General features: G+C 49.7%; 3 protein-coding genes across 5 annotated transcripts; 2 read left to right on the top strand and 1 right to left on the bottom strand.

Moving 5' to 3' along the window:
- The first annotated feature begins 1,709 nt into the window (after positions 1-1,709).
- PLA2G10 (phospholipase A2 group X) lies at positions 1,710-7,411 on the top strand. Its single transcript, XM_042438350.1, has 4 exons — positions 1,710-1,888; positions 3,309-3,501; positions 6,121-6,227; positions 6,536-7,411. Exons 1-4 carry the CDS (start codon positions 1,822-1,824, stop codon positions 6,691-6,693), a joined length of 525 nt encoding a protein of 174 aa, XP_042294284.1. The 5' UTR covers positions 1,710-1,821; the 3' UTR covers positions 6,694-7,411.
- A 549-nt stretch (positions 7,412-7,960) lies between these two features.
- On the bottom strand, positions 7,961-14,904 carry BFAR (bifunctional apoptosis regulator). Of its 2 annotated transcripts, XM_042438348.1 has the most exons (9): positions 14,778-14,883; positions 14,154-14,351; positions 13,264-13,604; positions 12,462-12,663; positions 11,481-11,650; positions 10,960-11,104; positions 10,408-10,578; positions 9,940-10,142; positions 7,961-8,934 (listed from the first exon to the last, which is right to left on the bottom strand). In XM_042438348.1, exons 3-9 carry the CDS (start codon positions 13,527-13,529, stop codon positions 8,742-8,744), a joined length of 1,350 nt encoding a protein of 449 aa, XP_042294282.1. In that variant the 5' UTR covers positions 13,530-13,604; positions 14,154-14,351; positions 14,778-14,883; the 3' UTR covers positions 7,961-8,741. The 2 variants fall into 2 exon arrangements, with proteins under 2 accessions (XP_042294282.1, XP_042294283.1); XM_042438349.1 differs by lacking the exon at positions 14,154-14,351 and having other exon boundaries at positions 14,778-14,904.
- Positions 14,905-15,237: 333 nt separating this feature from the next.
- On the top strand, positions 15,238-22,053 carry PTX4 (pentraxin 4). Of its 2 annotated transcripts, XM_042438051.1 has the most exons (4): positions 15,238-15,781; positions 16,740-16,811; positions 19,596-20,418; positions 21,002-22,053. In XM_042438051.1, exons 1-4 carry the CDS (start codon positions 15,731-15,733, stop codon positions 21,640-21,642), a joined length of 1,587 nt encoding a protein of 528 aa, XP_042293985.1. In that variant the 5' UTR covers positions 15,238-15,730; the 3' UTR covers positions 21,643-22,053. The 2 variants fall into 2 exon arrangements, with proteins under 2 accessions (XP_042293985.1, XP_042293984.1); XM_042438050.1 differs by having other exon boundaries at positions 15,238-16,811.
- The last annotated feature ends 139 nt before the right edge of the window (positions 22,054-22,192 follow it).

Here is a 22,192-nt window from a genome sequence, read left to right as displayed (position 1 = left end):
GGAGCTTGTTTGCAAGGCTTTTGGCGGCAGAAGAGGATTAATGAGAGCCTTCTCTCATTAGGATTGAAAAGCCAAACAGCCCTCGAGGAGCTTGCAGACCAAGGAGTTGGGATGAATGGTCTGCATCCCCACCCCTTTTGTCAATAAAGGAGCCAGGGCAGCTAGAAGGGCAGGAGGCAGAAAGGAAGCCAAAGGCAGGCCCAGGGTGACATTGGGATTCTCCTTGAGGCTGGGGAGAAGTGTGCCACTGAATTCGGATTGCCTGCAGATACTAGCAATTCCATCAGAGGTTATTAGCTTAGAGGATGATAGGAGATGCAGTCCAACAGCCTCTGGAAAGAGACAGTACTGTATTCCCATATTGGTTTTTTAATAGGCTGGCTTTGCAGTTCCTCCAGAATGAAGATGCTGGAGAAGCGCAAGTGAGAGGCTTTCTAGGCTTCTTCCAAGGGTCATTTTGTGCCGGACGTTTATTGGTGGCTGATGATGGAGCAGGAGGTACCTTGGGCAAGAAGTCACACTCTCTCAGCCTCAGAGGATGGCAATGGCAAACCTCTCTGAAGAAGCTTGCCAAGAAACCCCCATGATAGGTTCACCTTGAGATTGCCATCCTTTGGGAATGACTTGAAGGCATACAAACAGCCACAAACCCAGCAGAGAAGGCCTCCAGATATCCTCCTTTTCCAGAATGCATCCTCCATATCAACCTTCTGTTCAGGAGGAATCTCAAGATGTCCTCCATTCAGGGTCACCAGATGTTCTTCTTTCCCAGGACATGTCCTACGTTCCAGGACAAATGCCAAAGCATCCTCCATTTTGAGCATGGCTAACAAGCATGAGTTTACATGTCTATGCGCGTTTTGAGCTTTGCTTTGCAGTGAGGACAACCCCTGGCATTTGCTCCAATGGGTCTACTCTGGAGCCTCCTGAGTAAGAAGGAAGCCACAGGAGCAGACTCCAGATTGTCCTCAGGAATGAGGACACCTTTGCAAATGTTACTCAACCCAAACTTCATTTGCATGCGCACATTATTTGGATGCTTTGCTAATAGCATCCCAGTGACCTCAGCCAAGGACACCGTGCGCGAATCCCATCATCCCTGCGACCCAAGGCACAGCTCCTGGTTGCCAACGGCTACCATGATCGGAAAGTTAAACATTGGGGTGTTCCTGGTGATGGTGGTGGGGCCCAATGGGAGGAAGGATGGGTTTGGGGGCCCAGGTTTGAGTCCCCTTCCAACTCTAGGATGCTAGGTATTCCTGCATGGCACAATAAGGTTGGATTGGATGGCCCTTGGGCTCTCTTCCAACGCTAGGATTGTATGAGTGCTGGACTGAGGACGCTGAGGGACTCGGGTCCCCATGTCTTGGAGGAGTCTCCTTCCTTGGAGGGCCAGCTGTCCCAGGGAGAGCTTTGAGTGCGAGTTCCTGCATGGCAGAAGGGGGTTTGGGCTATATAGTCCTTAGTACAGTAGTCCCTTCCACGTCGAGGATCCTATGTATTCCTGCATGGCAGAAGGGGGTTGTTCTGGATGCCCCCCCCCCCTTTTGGGGGGATCCCTTCCAAAATCTAGGACCTCTAAGTTCGGACTTGAGCCCGGAGCAGATTCCTGAGCCGGAGTCCTTCCTTGGGAATGGGAGGGGAAGGAGGCGGAGGAGGAAGAGGAGGCGGAGGAAGGCGGAGGTCCATCCCCATCTCTCTCTTTCTCAGTCTCTCTCGTTCAGTCTCTCTTTCAATCTCCGTTCGGCCAGAGGCTCCTGGACGGGAGGCAGGTGTGGACGGAGCGCTCCAGACCCGCTTCTGGCGCTGGCTCTGCCCCCGATGGGCCCCTTGGGGCGACCCCCAGGACCCTTCCTCTTCCTCCTCCTGATGCTGATGCTAAGGCTGGGTGAGTGGTCCACTTTGGGGAGAGGAGCCTGCAGGGACCAGGGACCCCCTCCAGGAGACCCCTAAAGTCAATGGGGCTGATCAGGGGGTCCACTCGGGTGGGCACTGGGTTCAAAAGATGCAGGGATGATTATATTTGACAGTGGAAGAGGGATGATGGAGGCTCCTTCTTTGGAGGCTGTCTTTAAGCAGAGGCTGGATGGCCATCTGTCAAAATGGGGCTGCTTTGATGAAGAGTTCCTGCATGGCAGAATAAAAGGGTTGGACTGGATCAGGGCCCTTCTTGGGGTCTCTTCCAACTCTAGGATTCTATGATTCTATGTCTTTGAGCAGAGGCTGGAGGGCTATCTGTTGGATTTGCTTTGATTGGAAGTTCCTGCATGGCAGAAGAATGGGGTCCCATTGGGTGGCCCTTGGGGTCTCTTCCAACTTCTATATAGGGTCTATGGAGACAGGGTTCCAGGCTAATGGTGGTTAGTAGCCCCCAACTCAAAGGCAATGGGTCCCCTCCAGTTCAGCAGCAGAGACAGTTGCTTTGGAGCCAGACAAAACCTGGAGTGGATTCCATTTGCCCACTGACACGGGAGCCACCACTCTTCCAGGTTTTTCCAAGCTCTTTCTTTCCTACAAGTGCAACTTCTGCACCCAACTCCTGGTTTCCAAAGAGGTTGCTGTGTGTGCAATGGCAATAAGAGCCCTATGCCTTGAGAGAGAGAGTTTGTTTATTCATTTATATAAGTTGGGACCTGTGGGACTCAAATCCCAGCAGCCCCTGGCTCTACCATTTGGGGCTTCTAGTCCAAAGCAAAACCCCTAACTTTTCCAAACTGTGCAATTGGAGGAGTGTGCTCCGTCTTTCCTCCCCGTTGTTGCTCTGGAAAGCCGCACTGAGTAATGCTTCTTCTGGTGGCTCATTTTAAGGGCAGAAAGGTTGTTCTGGGCCCTCGGGTCTCTAATCTCTTTCCCAATAAGTCAGGCTGAGCAGCAGACGCCAACCAAGGAAAGGAAAACTACACGGACCAATGAGGAAAGTGGAAATTACACAATGAGGAAAGCAGTAGTAGGAGAGAGGTGACCTGGGCCAGGGAGTCCATAAAAGCATTGCCAGATAAAAACAGGCGTTTTCATTGCAATGGCAAGACCAAGATCACCTTGGCTGGCTCTCAACTGCCTCGCTATCAAGGTTGTTTTATTGAGGAGGGATGGGAAATCCACCCAGCGCTGCCTCCATTGATACGGATAGCTTTTAGTTTGAGTTAAAGGAAGCCAAGGTGGCAACTCCAACCTTTGAAATTAGCTCTGTGCAAAATGGTCAGTCAAAGAGGGACAAAAGCGGTGGGAATGTCTGTGCAGACACATCTTGCAAAGTGTGTTGTGTTGCGGTGGGTCCTGATCCGAATGCTTGGTCTCCCTCTTTGCAGCATCGGCATCAATGGCAGGAGAGGAAGGGGCAGGAGGTGCCTTTGGAGACGCTCCACGGCGGAGCCGGAGAGGGGTCCTTCAGTTGGCAGGTGCCATCTTCTGCGCCACGGGCCGGACCCCACTAGCTTACCTGCGCTACGGGTGCTACTGTGGCCTGGGAGGAAGCGGATGGCCCAGGGACAAAGTGGACTGGTAAGATGGCCTCCATCCGCAAGGAGCCAAAGTATGGCTTCCTTTGGGTATGCAAAGGGATGCCCTTGTTGCACCTTTGGGACTCACCTGTGCTGCACTGATGCTCCAGACTAACAGGGCGATGGGTCCAAATCCAACCCCCTTTGGACATGACCTCCATTCCCCTGACGCTTTGCAAAATAATAATAATAAGCAACAGACCAACACAGAGATTAAGATGTAAATCGCTTCCTCCCTATATAGACCCCACTCACTTCCATGCCAGCGTTCTCTGAAGATGCCAGCCACAGACGCTGGTGAAACGTCAGGAATAAATTCTTCCACATAGTCCAAAGAAATCCACAAACAATCACCATCATAATATTTAGTTCTTACCCAATATTTCTAAGCAGGAATACATATTCTGGACCGTGCCGAAATGGCCATAAAGACATGAGAATAGACTGGCATCTCTTAACATGAACGGATAGCTAAGCTCTATTACTGGGTGAGCCTAAGGCTGCATTTTCTTTTCCTTTGCAAATTTAAAACGTTATCTAAGAGGAAGAAGAAACAGTCTTTCTTTAAGGCCGGCTCATTTCTGTGTCTGAATGTGCCTTGCTGCAACTAAAATAATCCTATTCTTTAAAATGCCAGGCTGGTCCTTTGCGTGCGTAAAGAAACCACATCCTTTAAACTGCTTTTAGAATGAAAAAACCTCAACATGCAGATAAGTGTGGGATAAGTGTTGTGAGAATGTGTATTTTAAGCTTTGGGGAAAACAAAACCATAGTTTGGGGGACGGAGACGATGGCTTTAATTGTGACCTTTGGAGGCTGGATGGGAGAAGGGTGGCCATCTCTGGCCCTTTGTTTGCCCACTGAACCTTGGCTTACCTTTTGCCCCAGTTTTGGGCCATTGCAACCTGGGCCGGCCGGGGCACCTTCCTGTGTTTACAAGGCTGGGCGTGGGCCACTTGGCATCCTTCCTCCGAGGTTGGCACCGCTGGCACGCCTCCGTCGCTCTTGCAAAATGGGAGCGGAAACTAGTCCGCTTGGATGGGTGGCCTTTTTCCCTGCCTTGGAGCTTTTGGCCACTGGCCGGCAGCCAAGGGATTCTTGTTCCTAACTGTCTCTGAGGAAATAGCCGTGCCAGTCCCTTGCAAGGGTCACATGTGCCCAAGCAACAACAGAAGGAAAGATAAACCAGAACAGGTGGCAGCAGTTTGCTTTTGCCTGAGTCGACTGGGAAGATCCTTCCCATTCCTCTCCTCTCCCTATTGCTGAGCCAATTCATTGCAAACTACTTTTGCACCTGGAACCCGGTTTGCAGCAATGGAAGTAGCTGTGCAGATGGAAACAGATGGACACATGTGCCTAAATCCATTAATGTGGCATAGTGGCTCGAAAGTGCTGGACTATGACTCTTGAGGCCAGGGTTCAAATCCCTGCATAGCCGTGGAAACCCACTGGGTGACCTTAGGCAAGTCACTCTCTCTCAGCCTCAGAAGAAAGGAATGGCAAACCTCTTCTGTTTGCCAAGAAAACCCTCTGTTAGGGTTGCCATAAGTCAGCTATGATTTGGAGGCACACAACAACAACAACAACAACAACAACAACTCCACAAAGAGGTCCGCCAAGGGGAGCTACCTTGCTTCATTTTGCTCTCCTTGGTCTCAAGGGGAAGGAAGGCTGGGGAGGGGGCGCGCAAAAGACCCCCCAAAAGGCAAGAGAGGGACCCAGGGCCTTGCTGCTCCCTGCCTCCTCTTCCGCCCCTTTGGACCTGCCCTGCCAGCCGGATACAATGGGACGGATTATGGGAAGAGTTCATGAACGTGGGCTAATGAAGGCAGGCATTAATGGGATAATTGCATACTTTGCCGAACTGCACCCGTCTTGACAGTTCATGTTGTCGGTCGGGAAGATTGCATCAAGTTTTGCTAAGTATGTACAGTATGCATTGATCCCCATGGAGGGGGGGGGGGATGGAATTGAATTGCGACCCATGGCACTCCTTTGGGGTAAAGGCAAGAGCCAGCGGTTTCCAGCAGGGATGAATGGGCACAGGTGTCCTTTTCACAGACTGGGAACTGAGTCCAAGAGCTCCCTTGCCAAAACTGTGGACACTCTGTACTTAGAAGCCAAAGTATGGAGGACATTTTGGCTTGGCTATCAGTTGGTAGGGAAGGGAAAGAGACTACCTGGTACCCCTGATGTTTCATATTTAAAAAAACCTAATCCTCCCCATTGGACATGCTGCTGGGAAACATAGTCTGGAATATCAGCCCAGCACCAAGTGGCCTAGCAGGAATACCCGATTTCCAACCATGATTTCCATAATCCCCATTGGCCATGCTGATGGGAAATGTAGTCTGGAATATCTGCTTAGCAACAGGTGGCCTAGCAGGAGCTTGGAATATCCTCTTTCAGACCACAGCTCCCATAATCCCCATTGGCCATGCTGGGAATTGTACTCCAGTCTGGCTACCTATCTCCTTTTGCAAGGGTTTTGCAGGGAGACAATGAGCCAGTGGTCTAAATAATGCAACCCATCTCTCAGGGGAAGGCCTTCCTTTGTGATCCCTGGCAGTTTGAGGAATGATCCCTGGGCAGCCAAATACAAAACCTCCTCTCTTGGCAGGTGCTGCTTCCGCCACGACTGCTGCTACGCCAAAGCGGAGAAGGAAGGCTGCGGCCCCAAAACGGGCAGCTACACCTGGGAGTGCCAGGACAACAAGGCCAAGTGCGGTGAGTTATCCTTGGGCAGCTGCTGCCAGGCAGATGGGCATCTGAAGGTTTGGGCAAAAGGATTGGCCCAAGTGCCACAAAAGCAGTCTGACATTACCCCACACCTCTCCTGTAAACAAGCTGGTCTCAGATACAGCAAAAGAACACTAGAAATTACTTCTTGGTCACCCCCGGGTCGTATTTCTGGCTGGAAACACAACCCTGTGTCCTATGGGGATGGAGGGTTGGGGGGACCATCATGGTGCCCCCCGTCTTGCACCATCCACTGTGGCTTCCTTTCCCCTGAGCCTCTCGCTTTCTCTTTGCAGAAGACACAGACAAGACAGAGGACAAGTGCCAGAAAATGGCTTGCGAATGCGACCAAGAAGCGGCTCAGTGCTTGGCCAAAGCCCCCTACAACTCTAAGTACGTCTTTTGGCCAGTGACGCTCTGTGGGACCCACAACCCCGAATGCGAAGATGATTAGGATGGACGGCGGTGGCAGGGAAGGCGGGCGGGCAGAAGTACCTTTTGCAGATATGAGACATTGGGAGAAAGAGAGAAGGGACACTCTCCCAGGGAGACCACACATCTCTCTGGGACAAGATGGGGAGCTGCATAGATGTTTCTGCCCAACCTCAGCTCCTGGTGAAGTCCAGTTGTTCTTTAAAAAGAGGGGATTTCAAGGGCCTTCTTCCTGCCAACAGAGAGGTCTGGCCCCTCTAGCCAAGCCACAACCTCCACGCTTCCATCCTCGATGTCTCCCATTTCAATATTAGCAAGTGAGCCCTCCTCCTCCTCCTCCTCAGGCTTTCTCCACGAAGGGCTGCTTTGGGGCTATTTGCCATCAAGTCAACTTTGTCTTATGGTGACCCTCCGAATGACCCTCCGACCCGGCTGTCCAGAACCCTAGCTCAGGCCTTACAAAATCAGGGCAGGAGCCATTGTGGCTTCCTTGGTGGAAGCAATCCTCCTGGAAGGCAGCCTTCCTCTCCTCCTCCCGCTTTCCTCTTTCCCCAGCATCATCCTCTTTTCCAAAGTCACACCGTGTTGTGATATATGCAAAGTGCAATAACCTCACCTTGTTGTTATTTGTTGGCAAGCAGACTGACTCATAGCAAGCCTCCAAATGGAAGACTCCAAGGGTCCCCAGCCCTGTTCAGGTCTTCCAAAGCCAGCCTCCATGGCTTTCTCAATCCACTGCCTTCCATATCATTGAGCAGCATCCTGCTTCTCTTATCCTGCTGCCTTCCATATCATTGAGCAGCATCCAACTGAGGGATGCAGGATGTTTACAGCCATCTTTGTGTGCCTTTCGCACCCAGGCCAGGATTTCTCTTGGACCAGTTTCCAGCAGATGGTGGAAAACGTGGTTCCCTGGCAGAACAACTCAGAACCACTTCATGCCACTGAGGTTAACTGGGAAAGTTAAAACTAAAAGCAACAGCCAAAGCAAATTTGCAGAGCGTTACAAGGAAATGTTACAGGAGGGAAGTGTGCAATATAAACATTTACGCTCAGCTTACGTCAACAACAGGGTTTCTCCTGAAGGTTGCCACACGGCTTTGGTACCACAAACAGGACTCTGGGCTCGGGTCAAGGTGGTCTGGCCACAAATCCCCATTCGGCCAAACCTGTGGTCAGCCACCTTTGCTCGAGTCTTGTCTACCTCACAGGGCTGTTGTGAGGAAAGCAACAGGAGAGGCAGGAGAAGAGCGATGTACGACTTAAAAGAAAACCACAACTCATAAATATTAGAAAAAAATCTCTCTTTTTTAATTCTTAAAAATGTTCATATGCAAATCAGAAGATTGATACAAACGCAGAGTTTCATTTTCTATAGGGATGCCGTTATTTAAAACAAATGTCATCTTGGATTTGGCATAATTTCAACCCATGGCAACACCAGTGGCTTTTTTTATAGCTATGTATACAAAAACCGCCACAACGTCAGAATTGGTCTTTACATGCAGGACATTCTAGGCTTTAAAAAGGGATTCTTTGTGGCTGGCAAGGAGACTGAGGAAATGAATACAACAACAGAAGCAGACTCACATTCACACACAAAATGACGGAGGGAAGGAGAACCTGAATCAGGTCAGAAGCCCCTTTTAGAAAGGGCAAATACACAACAGACAAGTGCTTGAACTCGGAGCACACCACAAACATGGACCGAGGGAAGCGAGGAAGAGCCAGACTCCCGCCATTTCATGTTTCCCACACGATGCTCCCGCTGTTGTACACCGAAAGCAAAACACAAAATCCATGCCTCTGGCGAGCCCAAACGCCACTGTCTTGGTTGCCACAAGAAATCACAGCTCTCTGAGAAAAGTGCTTACCTCCATCAGACACAGTCCTTGCCACTTCAAAGAAAAGACTTGCCAAAAACAGCCGGTGTGCCATTAAATTAAACCCCCTTCTCTTTCCCTCCGAAATCAGCATGAGTTTTATTTCCACAGGAAGAAAGGGAAAAGAAAAAGAAGTGGCGTTTTTGTGCCTCTGGGTTTCAAAGAGGGAGGGATCCTGAGCCCCCCATCAAAGGACCTGCGTCTCCAAGCGCCGGACCTCCTTCACCACGAGGTCAATGTTTATGACGGGGTTAAAGTACAGGGCCCAGTAGAAGAGGCAGTTGCAGACAAACTGAGGAATAACGGGCCAGAAAATGGCCATCAGGAATCCCTGGGTCGACACTTTCCAGAAATGGCTCCACATCCGGTGAGGGATCGTCCTGGAAGGAGGGAAACAGAGCAGATGAAATGCCCAACGGATCCATAGCCTTTGCTTTTCTCTCTCATATAAATCTGCAAGGCAATAGATAGCTAAAGCTCCTTACAACAACAACATAATAATAATAATAGGATTTATTTATATGCCGCCCAATCACTGGGAATCCGGGCGGCTTACAACAGAAGGGATAATAGACAGTTCCCTGCCCTCAGGCTTACAGTCTAAAAAGACACGACACAAAAGGAGAAGGGAATGGTGATGGGAAAGGGGATCAGGTCCAGCGTTCTTCTCTCCCTCTGAGGCCTGGACCAAGGCAGATGGACTGGAAGGAAGGCTCTTCTTCTTCAGGCTAGCCCTGGTGGAGCTACCACACCTCAGACAATGCAAGTACAGCCATTGCCCAGATGTAACACAACAACATTGTGATTGTTGCTTCAAGTCATTTCTTACTCACAGCAACCCTAAGGCTAACCTTTCCCAGGGTTTTCTTGGGAAGAGCTATTCAGAGGCTGACTTTCCCAAGGGTTTCCATGACTGGGATCTGAACCCTCATCTCTCAATCTGACACCATGCTGGCCCTCAAAGGCTTTCTGGGCCAGATTGATTTCAGAGAGGGTTTGTCAGCATTGCCCTCCTCTGACTAAAGTTGTACCATGGGTTTCCATGACTGAGCAAGGATCGTAGCCCTGATTTCCAGAGTCCTAGTCCAACATTCAGACCACCACACCATACCATGCCCCTTGCTTTACAGAAACAGGCAGGGAGGCTCATGCCAGGGAGGTGGACAAGTAACACTGCATAGGTACATTCAGTACATGTTGTTCTCTTTCATTTCAGCAGAAAGAGTAGGAAATAATACCAAAGGGGCAGCCAAGTGATCTGTTGCAGTAAAACCAAGAAATATCTTCTTAAAAATGCCTTGAGGAGGTAACTCTGCTGTGCCCACTAACCACAAAAGCAAACAAGTTTCTGAAGGCAAGAGGGAGGGAAGGAGGGAGGCACTCACTTCAGCTCCCTCCTTGACCACAGCCTCCAGAAGGAGAAGAGCTCCAGCACCGAGAGCAGCATGGCGTTGACAATGATGAAGCGAGAGGTCCAGTAATGCACCGCCAGCCAGTCCCAGGCAAACTCAGCCACCAGCTGGTAGGGTAGGAAGAGGTACTTGATAGAGAACTCTTGCCACTGTTTCCACGCCGGCTCCTTCAAGTCCTGCGGAAAGAGCGCTGGTCAGGGAAAAGTGGGGCAAGGCGGAATTCCAGCAGCTGATTACTGCGTTTGTCTCCACGATCAGACATTATGACTTGGTAGCATTTCTTATGCCTTAGTAATTTGGTAAGTGTATTGTGATATAGTTGTATGTTTTAGGTTTTTAGAGAGGAGGCAATGGTGAATTTGTTTCTATGAATGCCAGCGAGTGGCTGCAATGGAGCTGTTATGCCCTGCTTTGCCACTCTGCCTGTTTCCAAACACTCACCAGCAGCTTGGCGATGATGTCTTCAAACTCCTCCTCTTGCACCGGGCAGATGGTGTGGATGAAGGGGAGGAAGACGTCAGTGTAGTCAAACAGGTAGAGGTACAACATAGTAAGCCGCGGGGAGCTCTTCAAGGCATAGAGGAGGAAGAGGGATTTCCCGGGATGGACAGCCTGGAAGGTGACAGGAAAGAGCGCCCTGAATTAATCTAAACATAGAGAGTCAAAGAACGCCCACAGGCAGGAGGACAAGCAAATGCAAGAGGGCTTCGTTTCTTCCCCCATGGCTTCTCATGAACAAAGAGCTCACTAGGCAGAGATCTATCAGATCCTCCAAAGGTCTCAGTAGCGGAGGTAATCCTTCCATATGGGGACATAGCCAGACTCTTCTGTTCTCAATCAGGTATGGAATGGCTGGAAATGGCAGTGACTAAATGATGAATTGAGTGGGTTTTCAGCCACTGCAGAGGATGGACTTAGCCCTTTGTATGTCACTAACATGATGTGAGCCATGTGCTCCTGGCGAGAAGGGGCTTCTCCTCACCCCACACCCACCTTGTACTCCCAAAGGTTCTGTGGCGGTTTGACCCCCAGCGTCTTCACACGTTCCAGCTCCATGAGGATGGCTTTTCTGTGGCTGCTGTTCTCCACGTGGTAAGGAGCCTTGGAAAAGTCCTCATCCGTGAGCGTTAGGAGGAGCCTGCGAAATAAGATGCTCCTGTTATGGGGGAACAATGCTTCCCAATGGGTGGCCAAGCTGTGCTGAGCTACCAAGGCTAGGCACCACTGAGACCAGGGAGAATTATGCACAAGGAGCCACAGACGCCCCATCAAAAGCAAGGCGTCTCCGTCTACTCTAGAGCTGGAACAAGCTCCTAGCAAGACAGCTAGCCAAGGGGAGAGGAGCTATGGCCAACAGGCAAACTAACGGATTGAGACTTACTTGGGACACAAACCACTTTTCCCCCAATGTCCTTATCACCTGAGGGACACAAAATCTTTGATAAGCATGATGCTGTTGAGAACGCAGCCTGTCTGTCTCTCTCTCTTGGCATCACCAACAGACTCCTGCTCACCTTCCATTGACTCTCTCGAGTAAAAACCTCTCCTTGTAGAGGGAAGTCCAAGGTCCCAGTTGCTCCAGCCAGTGGACCACCTCCTCAGCCGTCCACTTGGCAACAGGCTTGTGGACCAGAAGGTCATCTTCCAACTCCCGGCTGCTCCAGTGATAGCCAAGTAAAACCACCTAGAAAGCAGTCAAGAGGGTCTGGGTCAAGAAGGCACACAGAGAGGGAGAACAAGGTGGTTGTGGTAGTCCCTAGGATTGGCCAGAGGAAAGCTATGGACTAGCGCCAAGAAGCTGGCTTTTGAGTCTAATTTGTGGGAGAAAGGGAGGATACAGAACAGAATAAAACAAACAAATGCCTGGGTTTAAATCCTGAATGCTACCAAGGACTCTCACAGGAGTAAACCTGCAGTTACCCCAACAGAATGGCACACAGGGATGCTGGAAGAACTCTGAACAGTGGCTGAATGGCATGAAAATATGGGCACTCAGAATGTCAGAAACACTTGTGCGCTCCACAGCTGAAGTGAGCAGCATGCGCTTCATCCATAGGGCCAATTCTCAGCCACCATTTTGCTCAGCTCTGGGTTAGGGCCCTCACTGTCTCTACTCCTTCCTCTGCCCCAACAAGCCAGACATTTTGGAGAGAAAGAAGCCACTTGCAAGGATGGAGAAGGCCGACAAAATCGGGTCAAACAGCTGGCTGCCATGATCCATCCACCCCTTTATTTTTGTACTTTCCCTCCCCAGAAAGGGACTCAGGTGGCTTACAAAAGACAGAAAACGATAATAAAAATGATGGGTTCTCTTTTTTAGCTTTCTTTCTCAGGGGAAAGTCCTTTGAGGGTCTAAAAGGTTGATTCAAGGGGCCCTTTAACCAGGTTAGATCTGCTAAGTTTACCAGTCTTCAAAAAGCCGTGTTCAGAAAAAGTCCCTTGGCTCAACACAGGTGTAATGTCTTTAAGAGGGATGCTGGGGAGGAGACACGTACCGCGACACATGTCAACGCCGTCAGGACCCCAGAGAAAAAGCCCCCTCCTCGAGGAATGATCCTCCCTGTGTTGGGTGCTGCAGGCGTCTGCTCCGTCCCATATTTCTGGAAGGCGGTGAGGCTGTCGGACGCATCTGGGTTTTGCTGGATGTCCTCTTTGCGCTGCTTAGTGGCATCTGGAAACAGTTTCTCAATGGCATCCCTAAATCAAGAGGTAAGAGCTGTTTTTTCAAGATGTCTTTGGACCGATATGGTAATTATTATTATTATTATTATAGCAGCTAATTATGCAAGGCTAAATGACCAGCCTCTATCATGGCTTTCACTCTGGTGCCCATCAGCCCCAGCCAGCCTAGCCAATAGGAACACTAGTTCAGCAACAACTGAAGGACCCAGGACAAGAAAGGAAGACTGAACCAACACTGGCAAGCCACAATGAGAGTGAAGGGCAACTAGAACATTTCAGCCAGGGGCAAACATGATCCAAGCAATGGTGAGGCATGCTGGGAATTGAAGTCCAACAATGTCTGAAGGGCCACATGAGACCTTCCCGATTTCAGCATGAGGATGAGTGAGAGGGATGGGAACTCTACAACTGTCTATGGAGGTCTTTAAGCAGAGGCTGGATGGCCATCTGTTGGGGATGCTTTGATTGTGAGTTCCTGCATGGCAGAATGGGATTGGACTAGATCAGGGCCCTTTTTGGGGTCTCTTCCAACTCTATGGTCCTAAGGGAGGAAGCCCCAAAACCATCACAAGAAAGTAAGCAGACTATATTTGCGTAGAAGAGCAGCCCAGTCACCTGAGGAGGATGTTAACCTTTGGGAACCCTTCCCACTTTTCCCGGCATTCGGGGCACTCGTTCTTCTTGGAGGCCGCCCACCACAAGGCCAGGCAATGCCTGCAGAAGCTGTGCCCGCAGTTCAAGGTGGTGGGGTCCACGAGGATGTCGTAGCAGCAATGGCAGGAGAACTCGCTGACGGAGATCTGCCTGTTGACCCCGGCGGAGGAAGGGTCTGCTGCTTGGCCATCCAGCCTCTCCGGCGGCGATGGTACTCCGGCCTCCATCTTCTCTGCAGACGCCAAGCAGACAGAGGAAAGCAATTCCCCGGTGGCCTTAAGCCCTGCAGCGCATCATGGCCCCTGAGGAAGAGGAAGAGGAGGTCAGTGGGTTCTCCATGGAGCACAATTGGGGCAAGAACAGAGGAAATGGCCAGGATCCAAAGGCCCCTTTCTGCCGGAGCTCACTGCCTCTCAGTTATTGCATCGCCAACAAGGCAAAGGCATTTCAGACACAAACTGCTTTATAGTTTAAGACAGAAGGAGAATAAAAAGGCAGCCAAGAGAATCTGCCTGTTCTGTGTCTCCTTGGATGCAGAGGCTGAAGCAATAGCAGCCTCAACAACAACAACAACCACGATGATATTATTATTTTATTACTAAAATGTATTTTCTGATATCCTGCCTTTCTCCCAATAGGCAGCAATGATAATGAGTTATTATTATGATGACAATCGTTGTAATTGTTATAATTATTATATGATGATAGCAATAACAATAATATAATATATATAAGAATAATATGTAATATTTATATATTACATATAATAATAATAATAATTAATAACAATAGTAATAATAGACAGACTGTTTAAAACAAAGTCTTTAAAGGATCGGTTGAGGATTTCGTACCCTTTTAATGGCACTGTTTTTTAAGCACTTTTATCTTTTAACTTCCATTTCGTCCTTTTCGCGAGCGCCGGGTTTTAAACGCCGCCATCGGCTTAATCCTATTTTAACGCTCGCTTTTGCGTGTCGTTGTTTTGTCTTGTCATTTTGCGTTTGCTTCAGGCAGCTTTTAATGTCGGTTCAAACCTTGTTCCCTCGGCGCTGCGAAAATTTACGGTGCGCTTTGTGAATAAAGTTTATCACTTTGTTGTAAAGTTAAATAATAATAATAAACAAATAATAATTAAAATAAATAATGAAATAATTAAAATATTAAAGTTTAATAATAATAATAATAATAATAATAACACTCTGTTTTGACTTGTATTTCCTGAAAAGGAAGCTGGATTCTCGGTGCCAATCATCATAGCCATGATGTCATCCTAAGGGACTCTCAGCCTGATTTAGCAATTAGCAATTTGTAAACAACTGTCTTTAAAGAGAGCCATTTGTCAACTGCCAACAAAAGCAAGGCTCCTCGATTCTTCTTCTCAGCCATTAAGGGCTCATTTCTACTTAAATGCCAGCAATTCCCAGAATCCCCCGCTTCCTCCTCGAAGGCCCCGAAGGGCCCCGGGGGCCCCTCACCCGGAAGAAGACCGCGGAGGCGCCACTCGGGTCCGTCACAGCTGAGCCCCGCCGGCCCCCACTTCCGGTCGCGCATGATGCGAGGGAGGCGCATGCGCAGTGCCTTCTACTGGGCCATAAAGGGCGGGGCCAATGCTGAGGCCGCCGCGGGTGACGCTTGGTGGGCGGGGTTTCTGGCGTCTTGGCGGGCGCCATGTTTGAAGCGGGCAGAGGCCAGTTGGGAAATGGGAAGAACAACAGCCCTGCAGTGTGGCCCTGTCTTTTCCTTTACGTGGGTTTTCCTCCCATTAAGTTTCTTCAGAGGCGCTCTTGGGTCTATATATATATATATACTGTATACACATACATATATATATATATATATATAATTTTACTAAATTAACCAGAATTAAATTAACAAAAATTAGAAACAGACAAAAAGAAATACTTCCCATTGGTTTAGGAACCAGAGCTATCCCAGGCCTGGGGCCCAAGGGCGCCTGCCTGGGTCCAGGGTCGCCTTGGCCCATTGGGGCCCTAACAGGGACCCCGTTGTCTCAAGGGCCCAGGGCCCATGGGGCACGTTGCCACAGGGGTGCCAAGGCCCAGTGGCGCATTGGACCAGGGAGCCAAGGGGTGTATAGGGCCCCCAGGGGAACATTGTCCCAGGGATGCCTCCACACAGGCCTCTCTTAGCCATGGGGGAACATGGGCCTAAAGGTATGTTGGCCTTGTGGGGCCTTGCCACAGGGGCACATTGGCCCAGTGGGGCATTGCTATAGGGGCCGAGGGGCGTGTGGTCACAGGGCAGCATTGGACCAGGGACTAAGAAGCAGGGCCCTCCCTCGGTCCATCAGCCTTAGTCCAGGCCTCAGAGGGAGAGAAGGGCTGCTGGACACTTGAGCCATTCCCTTCTCCTTTTGTGTCCTCTCTTTTTAGACTGCAAACCTAACCTCAGGGCAGGACACTGTCTAATGAATCATTTGGAAGCTGCTCTGACAGACCCTTTTTGGCCAAAGAGCGAGGTATAAATACTGTCAAAATAAATAATCGGGGGGCAGGGGTGCTTTTGTTATCCCAGGGGTGCATTGGGCCAGAGTAACAGAGGCACATCTGCCCAGGGACCCATCAGTCCAGGGGTACATGGGCTCAGGGGTGCCTTGAACAAGGGGTGTATCTATCTACCCAGAGGTCAAGGTATGCATTATCCCAGAGGCCCAGGGGTGCCTTGACTTAGAGGTGCATCAGCCCAGAGATTCCTCAGACCAAGGGTCCCAGGGTCCATTGGCCCAGGGGTTCAGGAGGGCATTGGTCCTGAGGGTGCATTGTTATAGGGGTCCAGAAGTGCATCAGCCCAGAAGGGAGTCGGCCCAGAGGAATAGAAGTGCATCCATGTTGGGGTGCATTAGCCCAAGGATATCTTGTTCCCAGGGGTGCATTCTCAAAGGCGAATCAGCCAGGGGCGCATCAGTTCCTGTGGAGTTAGCACTACTCTTAGAATAATTACAAGATCATCATGATAATAATAATAATAAGAAGAAGAGGCAGTCAATTTATTGGTCCTTCTGTCCTAATTTTGGGGCGCTGGGGCAAATGCCCCGTCCCACGCTCTCCCTTCCCCCAAAATGGGGCTTTTCTTTGGCCGGCGCCAGCTTTTGGCCTAAACTTGGCTTCTTGGGAATGCCAGAGGGAAGTCTGTGGATCTCATCTATTCTGAGAACAAACCAGGGTCTCTTTTTAGCTTCTCGGTGGGAGGAAACCGGAGCAGAGGGGGTTGCAATAGCCTTAGCAGGAGCAGCAGTTGCTACTTGACCAACAACAGGGAGTTCGAAGGGAACCACCGAGCCAAACCCCAGGCCGCATCTTCCGAATCCTCAGCCCGAGGGAGTGTGACCTGGAAGGTCCATGCCAGCTCTGAGGATGGCAGGGGCCACCCAAGGAAAGCTGGCTGTCCTTTTAATTTTGGCTGCCCTTTGCCTCCAGGAAACCCTTCTCCAGCCGGCTGCGGAGCAAAGAAAGCCGTTTTTTGAAAGGTTTCGGCGACTGGAAGAGCAGGTACATTTTGGTTATTCCCTTGAGATGGGCCCAGAAGGCAGTCCGAACTGGGCAGTGGTCCCTGAGATGACCACAGGTGACCAGATGGACCTTGTCTTCTGGAGCCCAGATAGTGCTAACTCAACCTGGAGCAGAAGCAAGCAGTTAAATGAGAAAGTCTCCCAAGCTTATCATTCCAAATATATATATACGCGTATATATTAGGATTAAGATGGGGATTTGCTCTTCTAAGCCACAGAGAACAAAAATGAGTTACAAAAACAAGTCTCCCTTATCCAAAATGTTTGGGACGTGAAGTGTTTTGGAGATTTCCCCCCAATTTTGGAATATCTGCAGATACATCATGAGATGCTTTGCAGACGGGACCCATGTCTAAACGGGACATTGATTTATGTTTTGTACACACCTTTGGCCCCTAGCCTGAAGGTCATTTTATACACAGCATTCTTAATAGTCTGGTGCACAAAACAACGTTTGTGTTCCCTGAACCGTCAGAAAGCAAAGGTGTCACAATCTCAGCCACCCATGCGGACCATTTGGGAAGATTTTTGGATTTGGGGATTCCAGATAAGGGAGACTCAACCTGTATCAGAATATGAGTTTGCCATCAAATGCACATCATTTTGCATTTTGTGTCTTAGATGGTGTTAACGTTTGATTGCATTATTTTATCCTTTTAGATCTTTTCCTGGAACTGTTCTGTTTAGTCTGTAGTTACTCCAATAAAAAGCATTCTTCCTCCCAAGGAAGGGAGAGTGGGAAGCAGATCTAAAAGGCATCCTTTGGTACAGAGACAGAAATATTCCGGCATTCCTTCCATAGGACCGTTGTCTGTTGTTGGGCCGCTGACAGCTGGAAGGAGCCAAGAGGGTCTTAGCCTTGTCTGCAGACGGAGGAGTCGGGGCTTTAAGGGCCCTGAGCCGTCTCCTTCTGTCTGACATCTGGCTATATCAGGCAGGGATAAATAAAGCCATGGGACCTTTTGGGAAACAGCTGCCTTCTCCAGCCAGAAAGAGCCTCCATCTGCAGCTCCCAAAAGCAGAAGCAGCCTTTCTGGCCTTTGCTGCTCATCCCTTCCCCAACTGTGCTTAAATTCTCCATTTCCCTCTGGAAAGAAGAGCTGAGGTTGTTTGGACCAAGAGTTCAGGTGAAAGTAATTCCCGCTTGCAACCCCAGCTAACTTAACATTTCCATGTATCCCAGGAGCCTTGGGTTAAATATGGAGACTTGGGGTGGCACCAGAGGAGACCATCTGCTTTGGGCCATCGTGTCTGCGATGCTTACTATACGCACCCATCAAAATATAATAGAAATACTGACAGTGACTCATGGGGTCCTGTTTCTCTTTAAGATTTAGTGGGAGTATTTGGTGTTGTGATATTTAACTCCTAGAAAACATCCCTGCCAGGGGAGAGTTTAGCTTGGAGGCACCAACCCAGCAAAGACAGATACAGTCGGACATCTGTATCCACAGATTCAACCCTACGCGGCTTGAAAAGATTTAAAAAGAAAATGTAAACCTTGGTTTTGCCATTTGACTACCCATAATGGGACTTTTGAGTGTCTATGGAGTTTCCACCCAGACTTTAGGAGCTATCCAAGGTGCCCAGTCCTATCCACCTTTTGAATCCCATTTTGGGATTCAAACCCCATAAATAAATATTCCCATTCCTTGGACAACTCCTTTAAAGTTTGGACTGAATCCAGGATGGATGCATACACACCACTAAGGCAGCCAAAAAGTACTACTGCTTCAGGGGTCAATGAGAACAACATAGGATAAAATGGGCAAGGGGAGATTGACAGGTTGGCAGATTGAGAAGTAATAGCCAAAATGTTGTCGAGTCAGAAATATAGGCAGCACATTAATGGGTGGTAGCGAGTGAAGAAAGATTTCCAGTTACCCCTATAAATAAGGACACTTTGCTGGAGCAATGGTCACAGCCTAAATATAGATGGGTTTACTCATCTGCTCCAAGAAGTCTGATGGGGAAGAGCAAGAAGATATCACCCTACAAGCCCAGCCTGAGATTTCCAAATGCACTTTAGGGGCTATTTAAGCCCAGTTTATGCCAAAGGGAGACCCTTTCCATAGGAAGAATCTGAATTAAATAGGGGCTCCCGTGGCCCATAATGTTGAAATAAATCTACCTCCCTGCCACTTTTTATTTACAGTCACTCCAAAAGTCTCCTGGCCCACATTAGCCTCAGAACAGTGGCCCCAATGATTGGGGTGGATCCTGGGAGATATAGTCCAGGAAAAGTAACTTCCCCAAGCTCAGGGGCAGGAGCTTATTTTCAGCATCACATACAGCAACATCCCAAAGTCTAGTCATATTATCCCAGAATATGGAAATGTTCCTTTTTTATTATTACAACACCCAGGATTCTGGGAGTTATAGTACAAAAAAGAAGCATTTCCAGATTATCACAGTCCAAGGGAACAAAGCTGGGAGGTTTAGTCCATGATCACAATCCAAGGGGACAAGGCTGGGAATTGCAGTCCAAAAAAGGGAAATTTCCTAATTCTTCATTATCACAGTTCAAAGGACCAAACCTGGGGGATTGTGGGAGTTGTAATCCAAAGAAAGGAGTGGTTCCAAATTCTACATGATCACAGGTGAAGGGAACAAGGGGGCCAGCATTTTCTAAGTTCTAAGACTTCCTGTCCTTTTTCTAGGTTTGTTTCTCTCCTCGTATTTCATCCTTCTGCAGAATGGTCTCTTGTAACTTCCTAATTCTGTTTGCTTGCTTTCCTTTCTCCGACCCGCAATTCTTCCCCAGTTCCGCCGGTTCCAGGAGGTCACCCTCCTCCGTCTCCAGGAGATTGCCGGGAATTACAACGTCTCCTACAACATCGATGCCAAATTCGACCAGCTCCTGAGCCGGCAGGACGCCCTGGAAGCCATGGCCAACGTCAGCCACGCTGCCACGGAAGAGGAGTTGCACCAACTCAAGGCCTGGATGAAGAAGCTGCAGAGCAAAGCCAAAAAGCAGGACTCTGTGATCGCCACCCTGGAGGACGCCTTGCAGGGAAGAAGCCAGGAGGACGAAGCCAAGAAGGAGCAAGAGAAGGCCCTCCTGGCCAATTTGACCCATGAAGTGGCCACTCAGAAAGAGGAGGGCCAGGCCACGTGGACCAAGCTGGAAAGCCTGCAGAAGGTTCTGGAAGGCTTGCAGGATGCCCTCAAGACCCAAGGGAGCAAGATGGATGAGCTGGAGCAACAGATGAAGACGGGTCTTGCCAACAACGAGGTCCTTTTGCCCGGGCACCTGGCCGCAGCCCACCTCCTGAGCCAGGACCACCCCAAGAAGGGTCCAGAGGCAGCGGGTGGACAGCAGCCCACCCTGAAAAAGCTGAGAGCCAAGCACCGGCAAAGGAAGAAGCTGCACCAGGAGAGCATCCGTCTGGTGGCAGCTCAGTCCCAAAAGCAGGAGCTGAAGGATGGGTTCCTTCCAGGCCAGAAGGGCTCCATGCAGGAGACCCCAGCGGACCCAGGGGTGTCCTCTCTGCCAGAAGCACAGGCCCTCAAGCAACCAAGTCTGGCTGTTGAGAAAGGCCCCCAAAAGCAGGAGGCGGCAGGAGCCACTCGTAAACCAGGGACAAGTAGGTATCTATGGGTCAGAACCCTGTCCTTGGCCTCTTTCACACTGGATAGATATAGCACTTTGATTCCACTTTAATTGCTATCACTGCAGCCTATGGAATCCTGGGATTTGTACAGTGGGGCCTTGGTATCTGGTCAGGTTTGGTTCCAGGATCCTGGCTGTGGATACCTAAATCTATCGATGCTCAAGTCCCATTGAATATAATGGGGCATTATTAATATGATTATTATTACTACTACAGTGGAGCCTTTATATCTGCTGGGTCCGCTGGCATCCCCTGTGGATACCAAAATCCGTGGATGCTCAAGTCCCATTAAATCCAATAGAGTTGTTGTTGTTGTCGTCGTCATTGTTGTTATTAGCCCTTGGTATCCACTGGGGTTTGGTTCCAGGACCTTCAATGGATACCAAAATCCATGGATGCTGAAGTCCAGGATTTTGTAGGATGCATGCATGGTAGTTAAACCAGAATCAAAGCGCAATAATAACTGCAGTATGGAAGGTCCGTAAGAAGTTTTAGCTCGCCTTGTGAGATTATTTCTCTCTTACTTTCTCCTTTTCTCTCGCCTGTCTTTCCTCAGTCTGCAACGTGGGCTCCATGCTGGTCTTTCCCAATGCTTCCACAGAGAACTTTGCCGCCTTCCGGCCGTCCTTCCTCACAGGGCTGTTGGAACTGAGCCTCTGCAGTTGGGTGCGCACCCAGGCCAGATACCTGGGCACGATCCTCTCTTACGCCACCGAGGAGAATGACAACAAGCTGGTGCTCCACGGCCGGGACGCCGCCCCCCGCAACGCCGTCCATTTTGTCATCGGAGACCCTGCGTTCCGGGAGCTGCCCGTGGGACGCATCCTGGATGGGAAGTGGCACCACCTCTGCGTCCTCTGGTCCTCCATCCAGGGGCGCTACTGGTTCTATGTGGACCGGAGGGTGGTCTCCATGGGCTCCCACTTCCGGAAGGGTTATGAGATCCCCCCAGGAGGGTCACTCATCTTGGGTCAAGAGCAAGATAGCCTCGGTGGCGGTTTCGAACCCTCCGAATCGTTTGTCGGCTTCCTGGCAGGCCTGGCCTTGTGGGATCGCATCCTGGCACCCGGGGAGGTCTCCGGCATCGCAGTCGGAAATGGCCTGCCACGCGGCCCCCTCCTCACCCTGGCCAACGTCTCCGCTCTCCATGGATCAGCGGAGAAAGTGGACTGCGCCTGCCTTGAACACTGCCTTTGATTTCCCCACGCCTGAAAACTGAACCCATGGCCAGGCCCAAATCACTAGTGGGGTCTTTTAACCCTGAAAGGTCTCATGGCAATGGCCTCGCTGAAGGAAGGACTCTGTGTCCACAATCCCCAGGAAAGTCAGGCCCATGAAGGAGCAATCTTGGTTGCAAAATACAATTGTATAATAATAGTAGTAATAAAGACCCAGCAGACTGAGAGGTTCAGGCGGTTCGGTGTTGCAGAATCAACTAGCAAAGAGCAGAAAGAGAACTCAAGCGCATTGCTGAACACTGTTCATTTCAAAGCATACGTATATGTATGTATATATATACACACACATATACATACAGTGGACCCTTGGTATTTGCTGGGCTTTGGTACCAGGACCCCTGTGAATACCAAAATCTGTGGATGCTCAAGTCTTATTATATACAATGGGATATTATTATTATTACTACTACTACTACTACTACTACTACAGTGGGCCTTTGGTATCTGCTGGGGATTGGTTCCTGGATTTTCAGTGGATACCAAAATCCGTGGATGCTCAAGTCCCATTA

The sequence above is a fragment of the Sceloporus undulatus genome, chromosome 8 (genome assembly GCF_019175285.1).
Source record: "Sceloporus undulatus isolate JIND9_A2432 ecotype Alabama chromosome 8, SceUnd_v1.1, whole genome shotgun sequence".
In the NCBI taxonomy this organism is placed as follows: domain Eukaryota; kingdom Metazoa; phylum Chordata; class Lepidosauria; order Squamata; family Phrynosomatidae; genus Sceloporus; species Sceloporus undulatus.
The sequence above is the reverse complement of the archived record's forward strand: the minus strand, read 5'-3'. Positions and strand labels throughout refer to the sequence as shown.